The sequence below is a fragment of the Eleutherodactylus coqui genome, chromosome 11 (genome assembly GCF_035609145.1).
Source record: "Eleutherodactylus coqui strain aEleCoq1 chromosome 11, aEleCoq1.hap1, whole genome shotgun sequence".
NCBI lineage: Eukaryota > Metazoa > Chordata > Amphibia > Anura > Eleutherodactylidae > Eleutherodactylus > Eleutherodactylus coqui.
Window position 1 is genome coordinate 131233888 of NC_089847.1, and position 19294 is coordinate 131253181.

General features: G+C 44.6%; 1 protein-coding gene across 1 annotated transcript in view; it reads left to right on the forward strand.

Moving 5' to 3' along the window:
* LOC136581798 (vomeronasal type-2 receptor 26-like) overlaps positions 1–12523 on the forward strand; it is a 57132-nt gene extending 44609 nt beyond the window's left edge. The window contains exons 5-6 of the mRNA XM_066582421.1: positions 1912–2035; positions 11356–12523. Of these exons, the coding sequence (XP_066438518.1) occupies positions 1912–2035; positions 11356–12275 (1044 nt within the window). The 3' untranslated portion in view covers positions 12276–12523. The remainder of the gene's footprint in view (positions 1–1911; positions 2036–11355) is intronic.
* The last annotated feature ends 6771 nt before the right edge of the window (positions 12524–19294 follow it).

Below are 19294 nucleotides of genomic sequence, written 5' to 3' on the forward strand. Positions count from 1 at the left end.
TGACAAGATTGAGTTGACAGACTGTGTATAATAAAGGTATTAGTTAGTGCTCATTTAACTATTTGCCTGTGATACGAACTTGGGTCATTATAAGTTCAATAAACTCTGTACAGATGCTGGATATTCCTGATCAAACCGGTTAGAATGACTCATAGTCACGGGATGTTGCAAAGTAATAGAATCCAGATGTGAAAAACTTCATAGAGAAGTTATGCATTAGAATATTACCAGACGTAGTACTGAGCATGCGTAAAGCCTAATCAGTTATATAAACATGACGTATATACTCACAACTGCGCAGAAGCGGATATGTTACATAATCACAAAGTAGTATATAAGAGGGGGATTTTCAGTGAAACGATGGGACTCAACTTGTGGTCTAGCAGACGTGCTGGCGTTTTCCCGGATTCCTCCTACCAATCGTACCTGGAGATCCACCGATTGCGGAGTGATGCTACAAAATCCGGTGATGTATTGATGCTTATCTTTGTTACCCATGTGATCTGTATGCTTTACATGTTGATTAACAGTTTTACCTAAATTTATATACTAAAGAGTAAATAAACTCGTGATTTATATCTGTTTTACCTCAAAACTGTCTCAGTTTGCTTAGTTTGTATGCTAACGAGGCTGTAGAATTGCTAAATCTTGAGCAGGTAAGACAATCATAAATATATGGCATTTGGTCCCGGGCTTTAACCCCTTAGCGCAACAGAATGTAAACTTATGTTTTAGCTGGAAAGCAATTTCCTCCCCAGGATGTAAGTTTATGACTAAAGATGAGCGAACACGCTCGGTTAAGGCAATTACTTGAGTGAGCATTGCTTTTTTTGAGTAACTGCATACTCATCCGAGAAAATTCAGGCGGTGGGGGCGGGAGAGCAAGAGAGCTCTCTCTCTCTCTCTGTCCCCCCTGCTCACCCCTGCCGCCTTCCCCGAATTTTCTTGGACGAGTATGCAGTTGCTCGAAAAAAGCAATGCCTGCTCGAGTAATTGCCTTAACCGAGCGTGCTCGCTCATCTCTATTTATGACCTATAAATGGTGTGGGCTCAGCTTCTGAGCGTGCACCATCCTCAGCAGGAGCAAGCTGTGACTCACACACAGAACACTGATCCTTGCTGTTAACACCTTACATGCCGCTATCAATGTTGATTGCGGCATACAAAAGGGTTCACAGGGTGCTCCTTCTGTGACATAATTGACCCTCCTCACTGTAATCGCACAGGGTTGATGGGTTGCAATGGAAACCCATTGGCACCAGAAAAAGGTGTATGGGACTGCTATGGCCTATGATTAGTATTATACTGTAAGTACTGCAAAGTTTTATCATAGTTTCACAGTTTAAAGTCCCTAATAGGGACCAAAAAAAATATATAAAAAAATAGTAAAAAATACATATGTAACAAAAACATTGTATTAAAAAAAAAGGTCTGCATTAGAGATGAGCGAACACGTTCGGCCCCGCCCCTTTTTCGCCCGAACACCGAACTTTGCGAACACTTCAGTGTTCGGGCGAAAAAGTTCGGGGGCCGCCGTGGCAGCGTGGGGGGGTGCGGCGGGGAGTGGGGGGGAGAGGGAGAGAGAGAGGGCTCCCCCCTGTTCCCCGCTACTGCCGCCCGCGCCGCCGCGCATCTCCCCGCCCCCCGGCGGCACCCGGACCTTTACGCGCGAACACTGCAGTGTTCGGCAAAGCCGGTGTCCGGGTGCGGATGTGTCCGTAACGGACATGTTCGCTCATCTCTAGTCTGCATATTTTCCCAAATAAAAATGGAACCCTCTCCAGCCCAAATGTTTAGTATCACTGAATCTGTAATGATTAAACCACACTATTTGTCCTGCATGGCAAACGCTGTAAAAAAAATTGAACTAAAATGCCTTTTTTGTTTATTTTCTAAAACTTTTACTCACAGGTTCCAAAGTCTCGGTGCACAGAACCTTGTCCGCCAGGAAGCAGAAAAGTCCCAGGGCAGGGAATACATCCTTGTTGTCATAGGTGTGTGCCGTGTTCCCAAGGAGAAATATCAAATGAATCAGGTAGGATTTCCCACTGATCTTAAAGGGGTATTCCAGGTTTTTAAATAATGATGATCTTTCCTCCGATCATCCTATTTACTTAGCTCTCAGCTATTGAATGACGCTGAGAGCTGCCTCTGATTGGTCCCTGCGCTCAGCCAATCAGAGGCAGCACTCACTCACCCATTCATGAATTCATGAATGGGTGAGTGAGAGCTGCCTCTGATTGGTGAGGGCTATGACCAATCAGAGGCAGCTCATTCAGCAGGCGAGGATTTTAAATCCCCGCCTGCTAAATACTACACAGAGCAGTTCAGGAGAACTGCCGGCCGGACACGGCTGAACTCCGTCTGCAGGGAAAAGGTGAGTATATATATATATTTTTATTTTTACACATTTTAGGATGTTTTTCAGGGAAGGGCTTATATTTTTAAGCCCTTCCCGAAAATTCATCCCGCGCTCGCTGGCAGCCCATTGCTTTCAATGGAGCCGGCTGCATTGCCAGCTCCATTGAATCCAATGGGCAAACATCGATCTCCTCTGCCACAGCTGTGCCACAGCTGTGGCAGAGGATAGCGGGCAGCGCTGGGCTGTTTCGCCGAAAACGCTGCTAGCTGCAGATTTTTCAGTGAATCGTCAGCCCCGGTCACACGATTTGCGGATGCGCATCCGTCATGCGATCCTCAAATCGCGCGAAAAAACGCCCGTCTGACCGAGGCCTAAAGGGAAGCCATTTTTCTCAAGATGCAATTCAACATACATCCCAGAGAGCAACTGAACCTTCTTCATACAGGGAGGACCGAGGCTTTCATTTGATAGAGTCAGACACAGTGTGTTTAGAAGCCCTAAATTGACACTATAGAGGTTTGTTCATTTATGATAAAAAATGGCTTGCCTCCCAGCGTATTGAAGAACCTTCTGAACAGAGTGACTTAGATCTCACTATCGACAGAGAAAGACTCACCTCTAGAGATGAGCGAACGTACTCGTTTCGAGTAATTACTCGATCGAGCACAGCGATTTTTGAGTACTTCCGTACTCGGGTGAAAAGATTCGGGGGGCGCCGGGGGGCGGGGGGAGACATGGCAGAGCGGGGGTAGCAGCGGGGAACAGGGGGGAGCCCTCTCTCTCTCCCTCTCCCCCCACTCCCCGCTGCAACCCCCCACTCACCCACGGCGCCCCCCGAATCTTTTCACCCGAGTACGGAAGTACTCAAAAATCGCAGCGCTCGGGCGAAAAAGGGGCGTGACCGAGTACGCTCGCTCATCTTTACTCACCTCTCAACATGCTGAAGAGTCTTCTGAGGGGAAAGAAGTACATCCAGTGCTGATAGAGAAAGGCACAACTGGCAATGTGCTGAAGAGTATTCTGAATGGAGGGACCAATGTCCAACTGTTGAGAAAGAAATTAGGAAAGCACCTCAGAAATGTAGCAAAAAATATTAGAAGGAGAATATTTCTTCAAATGAACTCCCCTGGTGTGGACACCTAGACCCAATTTGGGTAACCAGGTGCCCCACGTGTGTTCCTTTTGTCAGTTCTTATATGGGTTCTCGCTATTTCTTGCCACCCAGTCGTATACGGGAGATCTGCATAGAGTTCAGAGGGCTTTAAATCAAAGCTCCATGAGGCATGAAACCAAAAGAAAAGGAATTCCCTTTCTTTTGGTTTCAACTTCTGATAGAGGAAGACACACCTCTCATAGTGCTGAAGAATCTTCTGAATGGAGGAACCAATGCACACCTTTCAAAATGCTGAAGAGTGTTCTGAGGGCAGGGAACTACACCTCAGTGCTAATAGAGAAAAACACACCTTTCAATGTGCTGCAGAGTATTCTGAATGGAGGGCATAATGCCTCACTGCTGATAAAGGTACACTTCTTAACATGCTGAAGAGACACCTCAGTGCTGATAGTGAAAGGCACATCCCTCAATGCCCACAGAACTGTTATTCAGAGGGAAACAATGCCACAATTGCAATGATTTGCTACCCTCCAATGCAACCAACTTAAAGCACCAGAAATTTTACTAAAAGAAAAGAATAATGTATCTGTGCTCCAAGGAGGAATCAGTGTAGATTGTAATATGCGTAGTGGTAAATAGAATTGGACTCACCTGGTGTGGGAAACCCATCTTCATGAATGGTCTCCACACCTAAGCTCCAAACGCGCCTCTATGGATGGTCAATTACACCAATCTCTACCAAGTCTCAGACAGGCAGAGAGTGGCAACAGAGATACCCAGAGTGCCAGGCCTCGGTCATAAAGCATAAAAACAAAGATAAATAAAAGGCTTCAGTGCTACTAGGTGTATTTGACCAAAGGGAGATAATAAATAAAATTTACTTCACTAAGGAGACCTAGGGTCCAACAGGTCTCCTCTGAATCCAGAAGTGTGTATATATCACCATTGATTAAGAGGGATATTTTCTGATAATTTATTCCATATAGTGATTTTAAAATATAAAATTAATGTAGAAAAACAACAAACAAAAAACATACTAATTGCAGGCAACGCATTTCAATGGTCACAGGACACCTTTTTTAAGCAACTAGTACATGCATAAGGAAGTAGTTTATAAAGTATAGTGAGTAAAAGGCCAATCATCATGATTGGATGACAGAACTTACCAATCAAGAAAATGTTACCAGGACATGTGGAGTCACTAATGATCTTAGTATTATAGTTGCTGCATCTGTTCTGGTATCATCCCCTTGCTATGAGGCCGGGCCAGGTTTTAGCTGTATCTTTGCCTTTCCTGGATAAGACAATAATTTTATTTCTTGTCTTAATAGTTAATTGGGGACTAATATTTTCAAGCAGCATCGATAATAAACATAAGGTGTTTACAGATCTAGAACTTTTTATATGGAATAACGTTATCCATACTGAAACTCACTTTAAAGGGGTTGTCCCGAGGCAGCAAGTGGGTCTGTACACTTCTGCATGGCCATAATAATGCACTTTGTAATGTACATTGTGCATTAATTATGAGCCATGCAGAAGTTATAAAAAGTTTTATACTTACCTGTTCCGTTGCTGGCGTCCTCGTCTCCATGGTGCCGACTAATTTTCGCCCTCCGATGGCCAAATTAGCCGCGCTTGCGCAGTCCGGGTCTTCTGCAGTCTTCTATGGGGCTCCGTGTAGCTCCGTGTAGCTCCGCCCCGTCACGTGCCGATTCCAGCCAATCAGGAGGCTGGAATCGGCAGTGGACCGCACAGAAGAGCTGCGGTCCACGGAGGAAGAGGCCATCTTCAGCGGTGAGTAGAGAAGTCACCGGAGCGCGGGGATTCAGGTAAGCGCTCCGGTGAGCTTTCTTTACCTCCCTGCATCGGGGTTGTCTCGCGCCGAACGGGGGGGGGGTTGAAAAAAAAAAAAACCCGTTTCGGCGCGGGACAACCCCTTTAAGGCTTTTTTCACACGAGCGCATATCGGCCGACCGTTTTCACGGCCGATATACGCTACTTTGGGGCAAAAAAAATGGTGAACGGGTGCACAAATCAAACGTTTGTACGCCCGTTCATATGGCCTGGTGATACGGCCGATATACACTACATCAGGGGCGAAAAAACTGGTGAATGGGCGCACAAATCAAACGTTTGTATGTCCGTTCATATGGCCTGGTGAGATGGCCAATACACGCTACATTTGGGGGCAAAAAACTTGTCTGACCTGCTCGGCAAGGTGCGCTGCGTCTGCGCACATTTCCGCAAGTCCACCACGGACGCTGCTACCCTGCGGACCCTGCAACATCGGTTTAATCTGCCAGAGCACCGACTGCTGTGTGACGTGCCCACACAGTGGAATTCTACGCTGCACATGTTGGCCAGGATTTATGAGCAATAGTGGAATACCAACTACAACATGGGCGGCGTAGTGGTAGTCAGCCTCCCCAATTCTTTACCGAGGAGTGGGCCTGGATGGCAGACATCTGCCAGGTCCTCTGAAACTTTGAGGAGTCTACCCAGATGGTGAGCGGCGACGCTGCAATCATTAGCGAAACCATCCCACTGCTATGCCTGCTGAGGAGTTTGCTGCAAGACATAAAGGCCGACGCTTTGCGGTGGGAACAGGAGATGGGGGATGACAGTATGTCACTTGATAGCCAGACCACCCTCATGTCTATATCTCAGCGTGTTTTGCAGGAGGAGGACGAGGGGGAAGGGGAGGAGGAGGGGGAAGAGACAGCTGGCCACACTGCAAAGGGTACCCATGCTGCTTGCCTCTCATCTGTTAAGCGTGTATGGGCTGAAGAGGAGGAGGGGGATCCTGAAAGTCATCTTCCTAGAGAGGACAGCGATGTGTTGTGTACTGGTACCCTGGCACACATGGCTGACTTCATGCTAGGCTGCCTTTCCCATGACCCTAACGTTAGACGCATTCTGGTCAACACGGATTACTGGGTGCACTCCCTTCTTGACCCACAGTATAAGGAGAACCTTTCTGCTCTCATTCCCAAAGAGGAAAGGGGTATGGGAGGGATCCAATACCACAGGGCCCTGGTGGAAAACGTGATGCTAATGTTCCCATCTCACAGCTCTAGTGGCAGAAGATGCAGTTCCGAGGGCCAACTAGCAGGGGAAGCATGGGGATCAGGCAACATGTCCAGCGCAGGCAGGGGAACACTCTCCAAGGCATTTGCCAAGTTGTCAAAGCTGGACACGTGGCACGAACTTGCACTGTACGCCCTGGAGGTGCTGGCCTGCCCTGCCGCTAGCGTCTTGTCAGATAGGGTGTTTAGTGCAGCTGGGGGAATCATCACAGATAAGTGTACCCGCCTGTCAACTGCCAGCGCCGACATGCTTACCCTCATAAAGATGAACAAAGGCTGGGTTTCGCCAGACTTCTCCTTTCCACCAGTGGAAAGCAGCGGATACCAAAGAATCTTTTTGCTGCAACAGGAGAAAAATGCATCTTCTATTACCCCAAAAAGGGGAGAATTAGCTGTGTGTATCCCTCTCGAATATTATTACTCCTCCTCCTAAAACAGCATGTCATCACGCTGAACTGCCAATTTCAATGCGGCCCAAAATGCTCTGTTTAAAACTTTTAAAAGTTTTATCAGTTTTTAAAGTTTTATAAGTTAAACTTAAACCAATTTTTGTGGAGGGCTGCCTCCAGGCTCTGATACAAATTAACCAATAACGAGCTGTATCTTTAAAAAATGTTTGTGGGTTTCACCTGCCCTCGCGGTTGAGCAATTTTTCAGGGGTACACTTGTGCTCACCAATTATTCAGGCCATTGTCAATACTGTTAGCAAACAAATTTTTTCCAGGCTTCACCTATACTCTTGGTAAACAAATTTTTACAGGTGTTCGCCTATACTCTTGGTACCTCAATGTTACTGGGGTTCGCCTATACTTTTGCTACAGAAATTTTACTGGGGTTCGCCTATACTTTTGCTACAGAAATGTTACTTGGGTCCGCCTATACTCTTGCTACAGGAATGTTACAGGGGTCTGCCTATACTTTTGCTACAGAAATGTTCCTGGGGTCCGCCTATACTCTTACTACAGAAATGATACAGGGGTCTGCCTATACTTTTGCTACAGAAATGTTCCTGGGGTCCGCCTATACTCTTACTACAGAAATGATACAGGGGTTTGCCTATACAGTTTTTACTGAATGGTTTGAGGAGTTCGCTTATACTCTTGCTACAGAAATGATACAGGGGTTCCCCCTATACTTTTGCTACAGAACTGTTACTGGGGTCTGCCTATACTTTGGCTTCAGAAATGTTACTGGGGTCTGCCTATATGTTTTCTACTTAATAGTTTGAGGGGTTCGCCTATACATTTACTACAGAAATGTTACAGGGGTCCACCTATACTCTTGCTACAGAAATGTTACTGGGGTCCGCCTATACACTTGCTACTGAAACGTTTGAGGGGTTCACCTATACTCTTGCTACAGAAATGTTACTGGGGTCCGCCTATACTCTTGCTAAAGAAATGTTACAAGGGTCCACCTATACACTTGCTACTGAAAGGTTTGCGGGGTTCACCTATACTCTTGCTACATAAATGTTATTGGGGTCTGCCTATACACTTGCTACAAAAAGGTTTGAGGGGTCCGCCTATACTCTTGCTACAAAAATGTTACTGGGGTCACCTATACTCTTGCTATGGAAATGTAACAGGGGTCTGCCTACACTCTTGCTACTAAAAGGTCTGGGGGGTCCGTCTATACTCTTGCTACAGAAATGTTACTGGGGTCCGCCTATACACTTGCTACTGAAAGGTTTGAAGGGTTTGCCTAGACTTTTGCTACAGAAATGTTACTCGGGTCCGCCTATACTTTTTCTACTGAATGGTTTCAGGGTTTCACCTATACGCTTGGTATAGAAATGTTACAGCGGTTCGCTTATGCTTTTGCTACAGAAATGTTACGGGGGTTTGCCTATACAGTTTCTACTGAATGGTTTGAGGGCTTCGCCTATACCTTTGCTACAGGAATGTTAATGGGGTCAGCCTATGCTGTTGCTAAAGAAATGTTACAGGGGTCCGCCTATACTCTTGCTACAGAAATGTTACAGGGGTCTGCCTATGCTGTGGGTGAACAAAGACTTCCCATTGCGGTGTTTTACCTATCTGGCACAAATACACTGACTGACTAGAGCAGAAATGTGGGCCGAGGCCGAGGTCCTTGGCGGGGTGAAACTCTGCCATGTTTGGGCACTCTGATTTCCTCATGTGTAATACCATGTGTGAGTTGCTTGGGCTCGCCTATGCTGTGGGTGCACAAAGACTTCCCATTGCATTGTTTTACCTGTCTGGCACAAATACACTGACTGACTAGGGCAGAAATGACCCTGGGCCCGCTCACGTGCATCCCACACAGAGTATTGCTGCATTGTGGAGATGTGTAGAAGTTCTGGCACCTGAGTTCCCTTTATGCCCACGTTTGCGGCTCCTGACAATTTTGTGACGAAGGTGGCACGGGATTGGAATGATGATCGTCCGTCAATTTATCATTAATTCCCAACAGCATTGTAGGCTATCGCCCACACTTTCAAAGACGGTCGCTGCCTAGGCCTGCCAACCCTCTGAATTGTGTGCCTCCGGTTCCTTCTCATCCATTAAGCACCTATAAATAGACATGAGGGTGGTGTGGCTATAAAGCAAGTGTGTGGCATGAGGCCAGCTGAGCGTTGTGCAGGGAAAATTTTGGGTGTGCTGTGGACGCAGGGTCATGCGCGCGCGCGGGGGGGGGGTTGGACAGCAATGCCAGCATGCTGCCCCTGCCCTTCCCTATCCGTTTCTGTGGTGTTTCCATGATTTTCTGATGTTTTCTGGTGTTTTACAAGTCATCACCAATGCGGAGCAACGGTCCCATACAAAAATGCTCAAGTCGCCCATTGACTTCAATCGGGTTCGTTACTCAAAACAAGCTCTGGAGTATTACGAAAAGTTCGACTCAAGCAACGAGCACCCGAGCATTTTGGTGCTCGCTCATCTCTTATAAGGAAGTAATTTATAAAGTATAGTGAGAAAAAGGCCAAGCTTCGTGATTGGATGATAGTACTTACCAATCAAGAAAATGTTACCAGGACAGGTGGAGTCACTAATGATGTTTATATAATTATCTTCTCCTGGCTCCTCCAGTTCCCCGGGTCACATCACCACCAGCCGTCTGGATCCTCTTCTTCCTATTTTGGAGCATCCATTAGCTGCAGCTCACTTCATGCATGGCCAGTGAAGGCTACGAGTGACATTGCACAGTCACGCTAAAGCAAGCTGCCAAGGATTCAGCACAAAATAATCTTCACAATAATAAGATTAAACATCACATTTATAATTAGACAAAATATTTTCTGAAATGTACATTCCAGGGGTTATAGAAAATAATTGAACACAAAGTGTGATGTAAAGGATGTAAGAAAATGCCAGGCTCAATCATGTGGGAACAAAGTCACGGATGACATGACTGACCCCTGCTAGCAATGTTGATGACATTGACCATTTTTTTCTGGTTGCCGTCATGTGACTCCCCATCGGCGGACATCTTCTTCCGGCTAAATGCTGGCTCCTATCAACACAGAAGAGTGTCCTGTTGCGATATCCCCGCATGCATTTTCACGGAGTTGCTCCCCTATACATGACTAGTGATGTCAGTGAAGTGATGGAAGCCAATCCCCTCCATCAAGTCATCACTTGATTGCCTGCAAACTACCAGCAAATTGCCAAACCCCACCAGCATACCCTCTCCTTTCTGATAGATTGCAATGTCTATTACTATAGGATTGAAAGGGAAAAAGGGGGTCAGCACTAACCATGGGAAATATATCCCAATAGAAATGTATAGGTGCACGTTAAACCATGGCTGCAACACACAGTAGAAGCAGAATCCAAGATTGGCAACAGCACGCAAAATAAATTTACTATCAGAGGTATATATACCTATAATCTAACCACATTAAATAATGCAAGGTTCTTAGTATGTAATTTGATCAAACTACATTGGCCCATCCACCAACGTCCAGGTGACCAAGCTCTCAGATGGGTCCTAACACTAATACCAGGTGGTTTATCTCAACCTGGGAAAGCTGAGTTCCTACCTCTCAGAATGCTCCTCTCTTGGAACTAAGCCTACAAATAAAACCAGGGAGGGTAGGATACCTTATAGATGTTTCAATAGGAGGGACAGGAGGTGAATGGGCGGCAGGTGTGCACGACCCAGTGAAGGCAGCCAAAACTTCACAATATATGTACAGAAAGGGAAAAAGGGGGTCAGCACTAACCATGGGAAATATATCCCAATAGAAATGTATAGGTGCACGTTAAACCATGGCTGCAACACACAGTAGAAGCAGAATCCAAGATTGGCAACAGCACGCAAAATAAATTTACTATCAGAGGTATATATACCTATAATCTAACCACATTAAATAATGCAAGGTTCTTAGTATGTAATTTGATCAAACTACATTGGCCCATCCACCAACGTCCAGGTGACCAAGCTCTATATACCTCTGATAGTAAATTTATTTTGCGTGCTGTTGCCAATCTTGGATTCTATTACTATAGGATTAAAATCTTTAGTGACTCCACCTGTCCTAGTGACATTTTCTTGATTGGTAAGTACTATTATCCAATCACGATGCTTGGCCTTTTTCTCACTATACTTTATAAATTACTTCCTCAAGTATGTACCAGTTGCTTGAAAAAGAAGGCGCCCCGTGACCTTCAAAATATATTGCCTGCCATTTGTATGTTTTTTGTTTCTTGTTTTGCTTACATTATTTTTGTGTTATAAAGCCACTATTGCTGCATAGATTCCTAAAACACTATTTCTATTATTTTAACATAAAAATGTTTCCATTATTTTTTCCTTTCCTACAGACAGTGAAATCTGCAGGAGATGTCCCGACCATGAGTGGCCCAATAAGAACAACACTCAGTGTGTCCCTAAACTGCTGGAATTTCTCTCCTACTCTGATGATGTGATATCAGCGATTGTTCTATCCGGATCCATGTTACTTCTTACGTTGACTGCAGGAATATTGGGGATTTTTATTAGCTATAAGAACACCCCAGTTGTGAGGGCAAATAACAAGAACCTGAGCTTTGTCCTCCTGGTCTCCATCATGTTGAGCTTCCTCTGTGTCTTCTTGTTCCTTGGCCGTCCTGTAGATGGAACCTGCATGTTACGCCAGATATGTACTGGAATATTACTCTCAGTATCCGTTTCTTCATTGCTGGCCAAGACCCTAATGGTTTGCATTGCGTTCAAAGCCACCAAGCCTGGAAGTGTGTGGAGAAGATGGACTGGAGTAAAGCTCCCTAATTGTGTGCTCCTGATCTGCTCCTCTATCCAGGTTGTCCTCTGTTTGAGTTGGGTGACCTTCTCTCCTCCCTTCGAAGAGCTGGACACACAATCTTATATGGAGAAGATTATAGTTCAGTGTAATGAAGGGTCAGACCTTTGCTTCTACTCTGTCCTGGGTTATATGGGGATTCTGGCTACTGTTAGTTTTATTACAGCTTTCTTAGCCAGAATATTACCAGACAGTTTTAATGAGGCCAAGTACATCACCTTCAGCATGCTGGCATTCTGCAGTACCTGGATAGCCATGATCCCGGCTTATCTCAGCACCAAAGGCAAATACATGGTGGCCGTGGAGATATTTGCCATCCTGACGTCTAATGCTGGACTTCTGGGATGTATATTTCTCCAAAAATGTTATATAATTCTGTTCAGACCTGAACTAAATACAAGAAAACATATTCTAGAGCCTACAAATGCTATGTTACATCAGTGATCCCAGCTTATCTAAGCACTAAAGGCAAATGCATGGTGGCCGTAGTGATATTTGTCATCGTGACCTCTAACACTGGACTCTTAGGTTTTATTTATTTCCCTAAAGGTTATATAATTTTTCGTAGACCTGAAAATAGTATATATTTAGGAGCATAAATACATTATATTACACATTTCTATCTAAAACCATGGAGAATGACTTATAATGGGATAAAGTACATGGGGTTGATGTCATTTTTCTGTAAGAAAGAAAACAATCGTAGAATAAACAAAATTGCAACAGATAACATTTACTAACAGGATAGTAGTTACAATTACTTTTATGCATATTGCTTACTATCTCCGTAGGAGAATCAACAGTTCTTTGCTGTTACAGCACCATGCTGAAGGTTGGGGATTAGTGTCTGTTTGACGGCTCATGGTGTTGTGATGCAAGATTCAGGATGTGATGCAACAATAGTAGTTCCAAAAAGATTCAATATTTGTGAAAGAACAATGGAATACAAGTGGATAATTTTAAGAAAACAAGCAGTCATATTGTCACCTTTACATAGACTGGCATTAGCTATGGGTGTAGTGACCCAGAGGGTTCTACAGGGTAGTCAAAAGGGCTAATAAGTCCTAGAGACCTCGCTATGAGCCCTTAGGGGGCAGAATAGGAGGCATCCTGCAGGAGAAAGACACTGTCTTTCCCTGAATATCAGGCTAAAGCTAATCTGCCTAGCAACAGCCCTCTTCTAATTGGCTTCATACGCTTGATTTTCTGATTGGTGGAGTTGGAGGAGTCAAGTGAAGCCCAGGGAAAGTGTGCTTGGAGGAGAGCAAGTGAGTCAGCAAGAGAAAAGAAAGAGCAGGAACTGGTGGGAAGTGCGCAGTTAGGATTAGGAAAAGAAAGAGAGAGGAAGCAGAGAGTGGAGCAAGAGAGTGTTGATGAAGTGCCGGAGGTTAGGAGTCAGAGTATAGTGTGGGAAGCAAAGGAAAAGGAAGACGTGGGAAGCCGACCGCGCTCAGAGCGGAAGCGTTGATTACTTCAACCCTGCGGAATCCCTGTGGACTCTGGACGGAGAGTAGTCGTCGCAATTGTGAGTTTCATTCCCCACAAATAACCTCCTAACCCAGCAAGTCTTCAACTAAGTCATATCCTGCAAGAAAGAGAGTCTAGGAATCATTGATTGTTGTTTCAAATGCATGAGAAACATTTACCGCATACTGAACTACCAAGTGTGAGCTGTGTGCTGTGTTTCCGCAAAAAAACAGTAAACTGTGTGCCTTCGGGTTAACCACAAACTATCTGCACTTGTCCCTTTATTCTGATATTGCAAGCTCCACATCATTCAATGCACGGGTAACCGAATATTATGATTAATACTTTGTGCACAATTGGAGATAACAACAAGATCTAAAGAACAGATCTAAAGATCAATACCACTTTGGAATAGAGTGCCCCGTTGTGCAGAAATTCACTTACAAGGTCCCTATTACCTACAGTTTGTGCCCTTGTATCACTCAGTTCATATGCAATACCATGAGCAACAATAGTATACAAAGCAGTCCAAACCCCTTAGTTTAGCATCCTCAAATATAACAGTCCTGCTGAGTACTGACTGCGCCTCTAATGGTATGAAGCCTGATGTTTAGTTTGAGGCCGGCCTCACTTGTAGACCCATTGGGTGGAAGTTGTCACTATTACTGGTCCAGGCTTGTCCGGGATCAGGACCACAACTCTACTTGTGCTCTCCAAGATCTCTGTTGCAGTTCAATTATTTCCTCTATCTTTGAGCTAGAATGCAGACTCCCTCTCTCTTTACAGTTCCAGGCAATAAGTTGTGTCTGCTTCTGTTGCGCTGCACTCTCTAAGCAGCCCTTTCACTCCCACTGCTGTTAATTTTGCTTTCGCATGCAGCAGCTTATCTGCAGACTACTGGGCAATCTCCTCACTAAATCTCCAGCAGCACCTCCAGCGCACGGCATGACACCCTGTGCTCTCCCTGTTATGCAAAACAATATATATATATTTTTTGAAGAGCCTCAGACATTCAATAAGAGGCCTTCGGGCTTGCTCTTTTCTACTTTGCCAAAATTTGATGTAGATTTTGATACACACGGTAATTTAGTGCAAACTTTGGCACATCTCTCAGTTTGTTGCGATATCAACACTTTAACCATTTAGACTCGCATCGGTAACCTTGACTGTCCAGTCTCTACAATTCAACCATCACAGAACTGTACCTATACCTCTCAACTTTGGGGGCACAGAAAGAGGAATAGCTTATGCACATTCTGCAGCAACATTTTCAGCCACATCTCAAACACCACTAAATCACATCCATACACACCCAGCCTGCTCCGGTCTCCTACTATAGTCTGTGCAACCGTCAGGAGATTTAGTGTATATCAGGACATGGCAGGATGCTATGCATATATTGATGTGTGGCCTTGTGAAGTTGTCTGTATTGGGGTGCTGCTTTCTTCATCTCCTTCCCCTTGTTGCTCATCCTTGCCCCGGTCTCTGCTGTCACTCCTGCCTGTAATCTGCAGCCTACAGTGCAACGCCAACACCAGAGCAAGCAGCAGCCAGTCCTTAATAATCACAAACAGAGCCTCATCTCAATCTGATGTAATCAGCGGGTGAGCCCTCCAGATTGCAGCAGTGAAAGCACAGAATAAGGGCGCCCACCCACTGGCGTTTGCGATTTTCGTGCGTGAAAAACGCAGCGTTTTCGGCGCGTTTTTCGCGGCTTTTTCGCGGCATTTTCGCGGCTTTTTCCGTCAATTTACATTGACATTCATGGGTGCATTAAGAGAAAAATAAGGACACATATGCAACTGACAGTTCCTATGTTAAAAATTGCAACGGACTGAAAAAAAAAACGCCAGTGGACAGGAGTACATTCAAAACTAATTGCTCTTGAGAAAAAACGCAAAACGCAAAGGAAAAAAAATCGCCAGTGGGTGGGCGCCCTAAGACAGTGGCTGGACAACGCCTGAGGGCTCAGTCACACGGGCGTTTTTACGCGCTTATATACGCACGTAAAAAAACGCATGACCATGTCCATTGCCACCCATATGTTCTATCTTTTGTAGGTGCGACGCCCGTGTGACTGAGCCCTGAAATCCAGAACTATTCCACTGGATCCGTTAACTTCCCAGGCAGTTAACGTGCAAGCCTCTATTACTGTTCTTCTCGCATTGCTAATTATCCTTGTTCAGCTGATCGGGGGTCTATTGCGCCCAATAAGGTAACCAGTAACATGTGGTTAAGTGTTGTATTACACCTTCTTAGTTGGTCTCGATCACTGGGGAGGAAGGGAGGCTAATGTCAGGCACTATGTAAAAGGACAGGTTGGCACCAACGGCACCAGGTGGTGTTTCAGCAATGTAGTGTGCTGACTGAGAGCATAAAATGTGATTGTTCTTAGTAAGGGAAACCAAGTAATCATGCAGATATGATATCTTTTAATGGCTAACAAAAATACATGATGTTATAGCGAGCTTTCAAACCTACTCAGGGTTCTTCCTCAGGCTAAATGAAATAGAACTGAAGAGGCAAATATATGTACATATATATATATATATATATATATATATATATATATATATATATATATATTAAAAGGCACAGGGGGAGTGAGGTTAATTTGCACTTAAAAAGTACCATAACAGGATGAGCGGAGGAGTAAATACTTAGAGAAAATGTGGCAGGCAACACTTGAACCAGGCCGCTGACCACAAAGCCGTTCCTCACATTGCTATGCCAGTGGTAAAGAAGAGGAGGAGGAAGAGAAAAAGTTGGAGTAAGATGAAGAACGAGAAATTGGAGTTGGTTCAGTCGAGATGAACCTCCAGAGGTTTGGGTTCTTGCTGTATCAAACTATTGACAAAGTTTGACCAAAAACAGGTTTTAATGTTTCAGTTAGCTCAAAACTAATTGACTCACTGGTAACATCTTCCTTGATTGCAATTATTCCCTATATTCTTTTCTCTCTATCTCTGCTAAACTGCTTTGACAGTTTTGCTAGCTAGGTGACAGTTAGAAGGAACGGAAGAGGAAAGAGCACCAGGGAGGCTGGTCCTGAACTTATACACCTCAATAAGTTTGCAAAGTTTGCAGATGAGGGAGTTGCCATTGCAGGATCAGCACTACTGCAGCACGACATGGCCTTTGGCCGCCAGGGAATGGATGCTCTAGTAAAAAGGGGTATAGGAGCACAGGGAAGGCTGGACAGGTGCTGGTAGTGGGAGACTCAATTATTAGGAGGACAGACAGGGAAATCTGTCACAAAGACTGGGATCGTTGAATGATGTGTTGTCTTCCTGGCGCTCAGGTTTGACACATCATGGATCGGGTTGACAGATTAGTGGAAAGGGCTTGTTAGGCTCCACTGCTCATGGTAAAAATGACAAAGTTAGAGGTAGGTGGAAGGTCCTTAAAAACAATTTCAGGGAACAAGGATGTAAATTCTGAGCAAGAACCTCCAAAGTGGCATTTTCTGAAATGCTAGCTGTACCCTGTGCCAAACAAGAAAGGCAGCGGTAGATTTGGGAGGTAAACAAGTAGCTTAGAAGTTAGTGTAGAAAGGAGGGGTTTGGGTTTTTGGCGAACTGGGCTGACTTTGCTGTTGGCTGCAGGCTCTACCGTAGTGATGGGCTGCATTACAATGGGGAAGGTGCAAGTGTGCCAGGGGGAAGATGGCTAGAAGTTTGGAGGAGTGTATAAACTAGGGTCTGGGGATAGAGCAAACACAGAGATGGGGGGAAGACAGTGTAGAGAGAGACCTGCAACTAAGTACAGTAATGGAAATGGGCTTGGAGTGGTGTCAGTAGTTAGCACAGTTAGAACTGGCAGAACAGTTAGCAGGGATACACATAATATAAAAAAATAACAAAAACCTTCTAAACTGTATGGTGACTAATTCTAGAAGTTGGATCAATAAAGTAGACAAACTAAAAATAATAATGTCTGAGGAAAACTATGACATAGTGGGAGTAAGGGAGACCTGGTTGAATGAAAGCTGTAACTGGATGGTCAACTTACAGGGTTATAGTCAGTTTAGAAAAGATCGTAAAAACCAGAAAGTGAGAGGGGTTTGTCTCTATGTAAAGTCCTGTTTAAAGCCTACATTAGGGGAAGTTATATGGGAGGGGGAGGAACATGTGGAGCCCCTATGGGTGGAAATACATAGAGGAAAAAACAACATTAAAATCCTCAAACGGGTTTTCTATATACCACCAACTACAACAGAATCCACTAAAAAGAAATAGATGAAACAGCAAATCACAATGAGGTAACTATTATGGGGGACTTTAACTATCCAGATATAAACTGGGAAGCTGAAACCTGCGGATCTCGTGAAGGTAATAACTTCCTGTCAGTTACTGAAGATAATTACTTTATCCAACTTGTACAGAACATGAAGAGAGAACGGCCATTTTCGATTTAATATTGGTCAATAGACCTAACAGAATAACAGGGGTGCAGATTGGGAAGCACCTGGGAAATAGTGACTACAATATAATAAATTTCAACTTTTCCTCTAAGAGAGAGTTTTAGAGAGAAGCTACGAAAATACTAACCTTTAGGAAGGCAAAGTTCAATCAGCTTACTGATGCCCTTGACCTTATTGACTGCGACAATGTCCTCAAAAATAAGAATATAAACAACAAATGGGAAACAAAGCACAGACATAGGTGTGATTAATTTGCACTTAAATCTATTTTTGTAATTCTTTTTTAGTATTCTTTTAAGCACAAACTAATAACATCCATGCCTGTGCCTTGTCATAAGTCAGATCTATTTCATTATGAGTAAGAATCCTGAGTAGGTTCTAAAGCTTGCATTAACATCATGTAGTTTTGTCAACCTTGTTAGCAAAGTATCATATCTACAAGATTACTTGGTTTCTCTTGCTGGGAACAATCACAAAAGACAAATAGGGACACATGAGAACATTATTCTTCCCCTATACAAGTCACTGGACAAACCACACATGGCATATTGTGGACAGTTTTGGGCACAAGCATTCGATAAGGACATATCAGAGCTTGAGCGGGTTTAAAGGCGAGCAACTAAAGTAATAAATTGAATTGGTGGACTACAATACTCAGCGTGGTTATCAAAATCGGGGTTATTTAGTTTAGAAAAACGGCGACTAAGGAGCGACCTAATAACTATGTATAGATATATCAGGGGACAATACAGAGATCCCTCCTATCATCTGTTTATACTAAGCACTGTAAAAATGGTGCATTCTCTATCTAGGGCAGTGTTTCCAAAACTGTGCTCCAGGGGCCCCGCGAGTGACAGTCAGGGGCTCTGACCGAGGGTCTAGACTCGTGGTGGTAAACTTATGGCATGCATGTCAGAGGGGACACGCTGAGTCCTCTCTGCTGGTACTTGCACTGACTGCTGCTCACCACGATAGTGATTATGGCCGGGGTGCAGTAGGTCCCTGGCCGGTCATCACACAGTGGGGCCGATCCCGGTAAACTCTCTGACGTCAGTGTGTGCACCCGAGATCCTCCTCCCCTGCCCTCTCCTCCTCAGTTCTGCAGGAGTGGAGAAGAGAGGAAACATTGCAGGCTCACACACTGACGTCAGTGTGCACCCAGGATCACCACTGAGAAGAGGAGTGGTGCTGACTACAAGGAGAAGGTAAATATATAGGTTGGGGTGGCTTCTATTACTGGGGCTAATGTGGGGTTAATACCGAGGAGGTTAATATTACTACTGGGGCTACTGTGTGGTAATTATTCCTATTGGGTCTAATGTAGGGTTAGTCTTGCTACTGGGGCTACTCTGGGGTAATATTAACTATATTAGGCACTTGTTAGGCCCCACATGGAATACTGCATACAGTTCTGGTCAGCGGTGCTCAGGAAAGATGTTACAGTGCTTGAGGGGGTTCAAAGAAGGGCAACTAAATTAATACATGGAATGAAGGGACTGGAATACCCAGAGAGGCATCCAAATTGGGATTATTTACCCTGGAAAAAAGACGGCTAGGGGGTGACCAAATAACC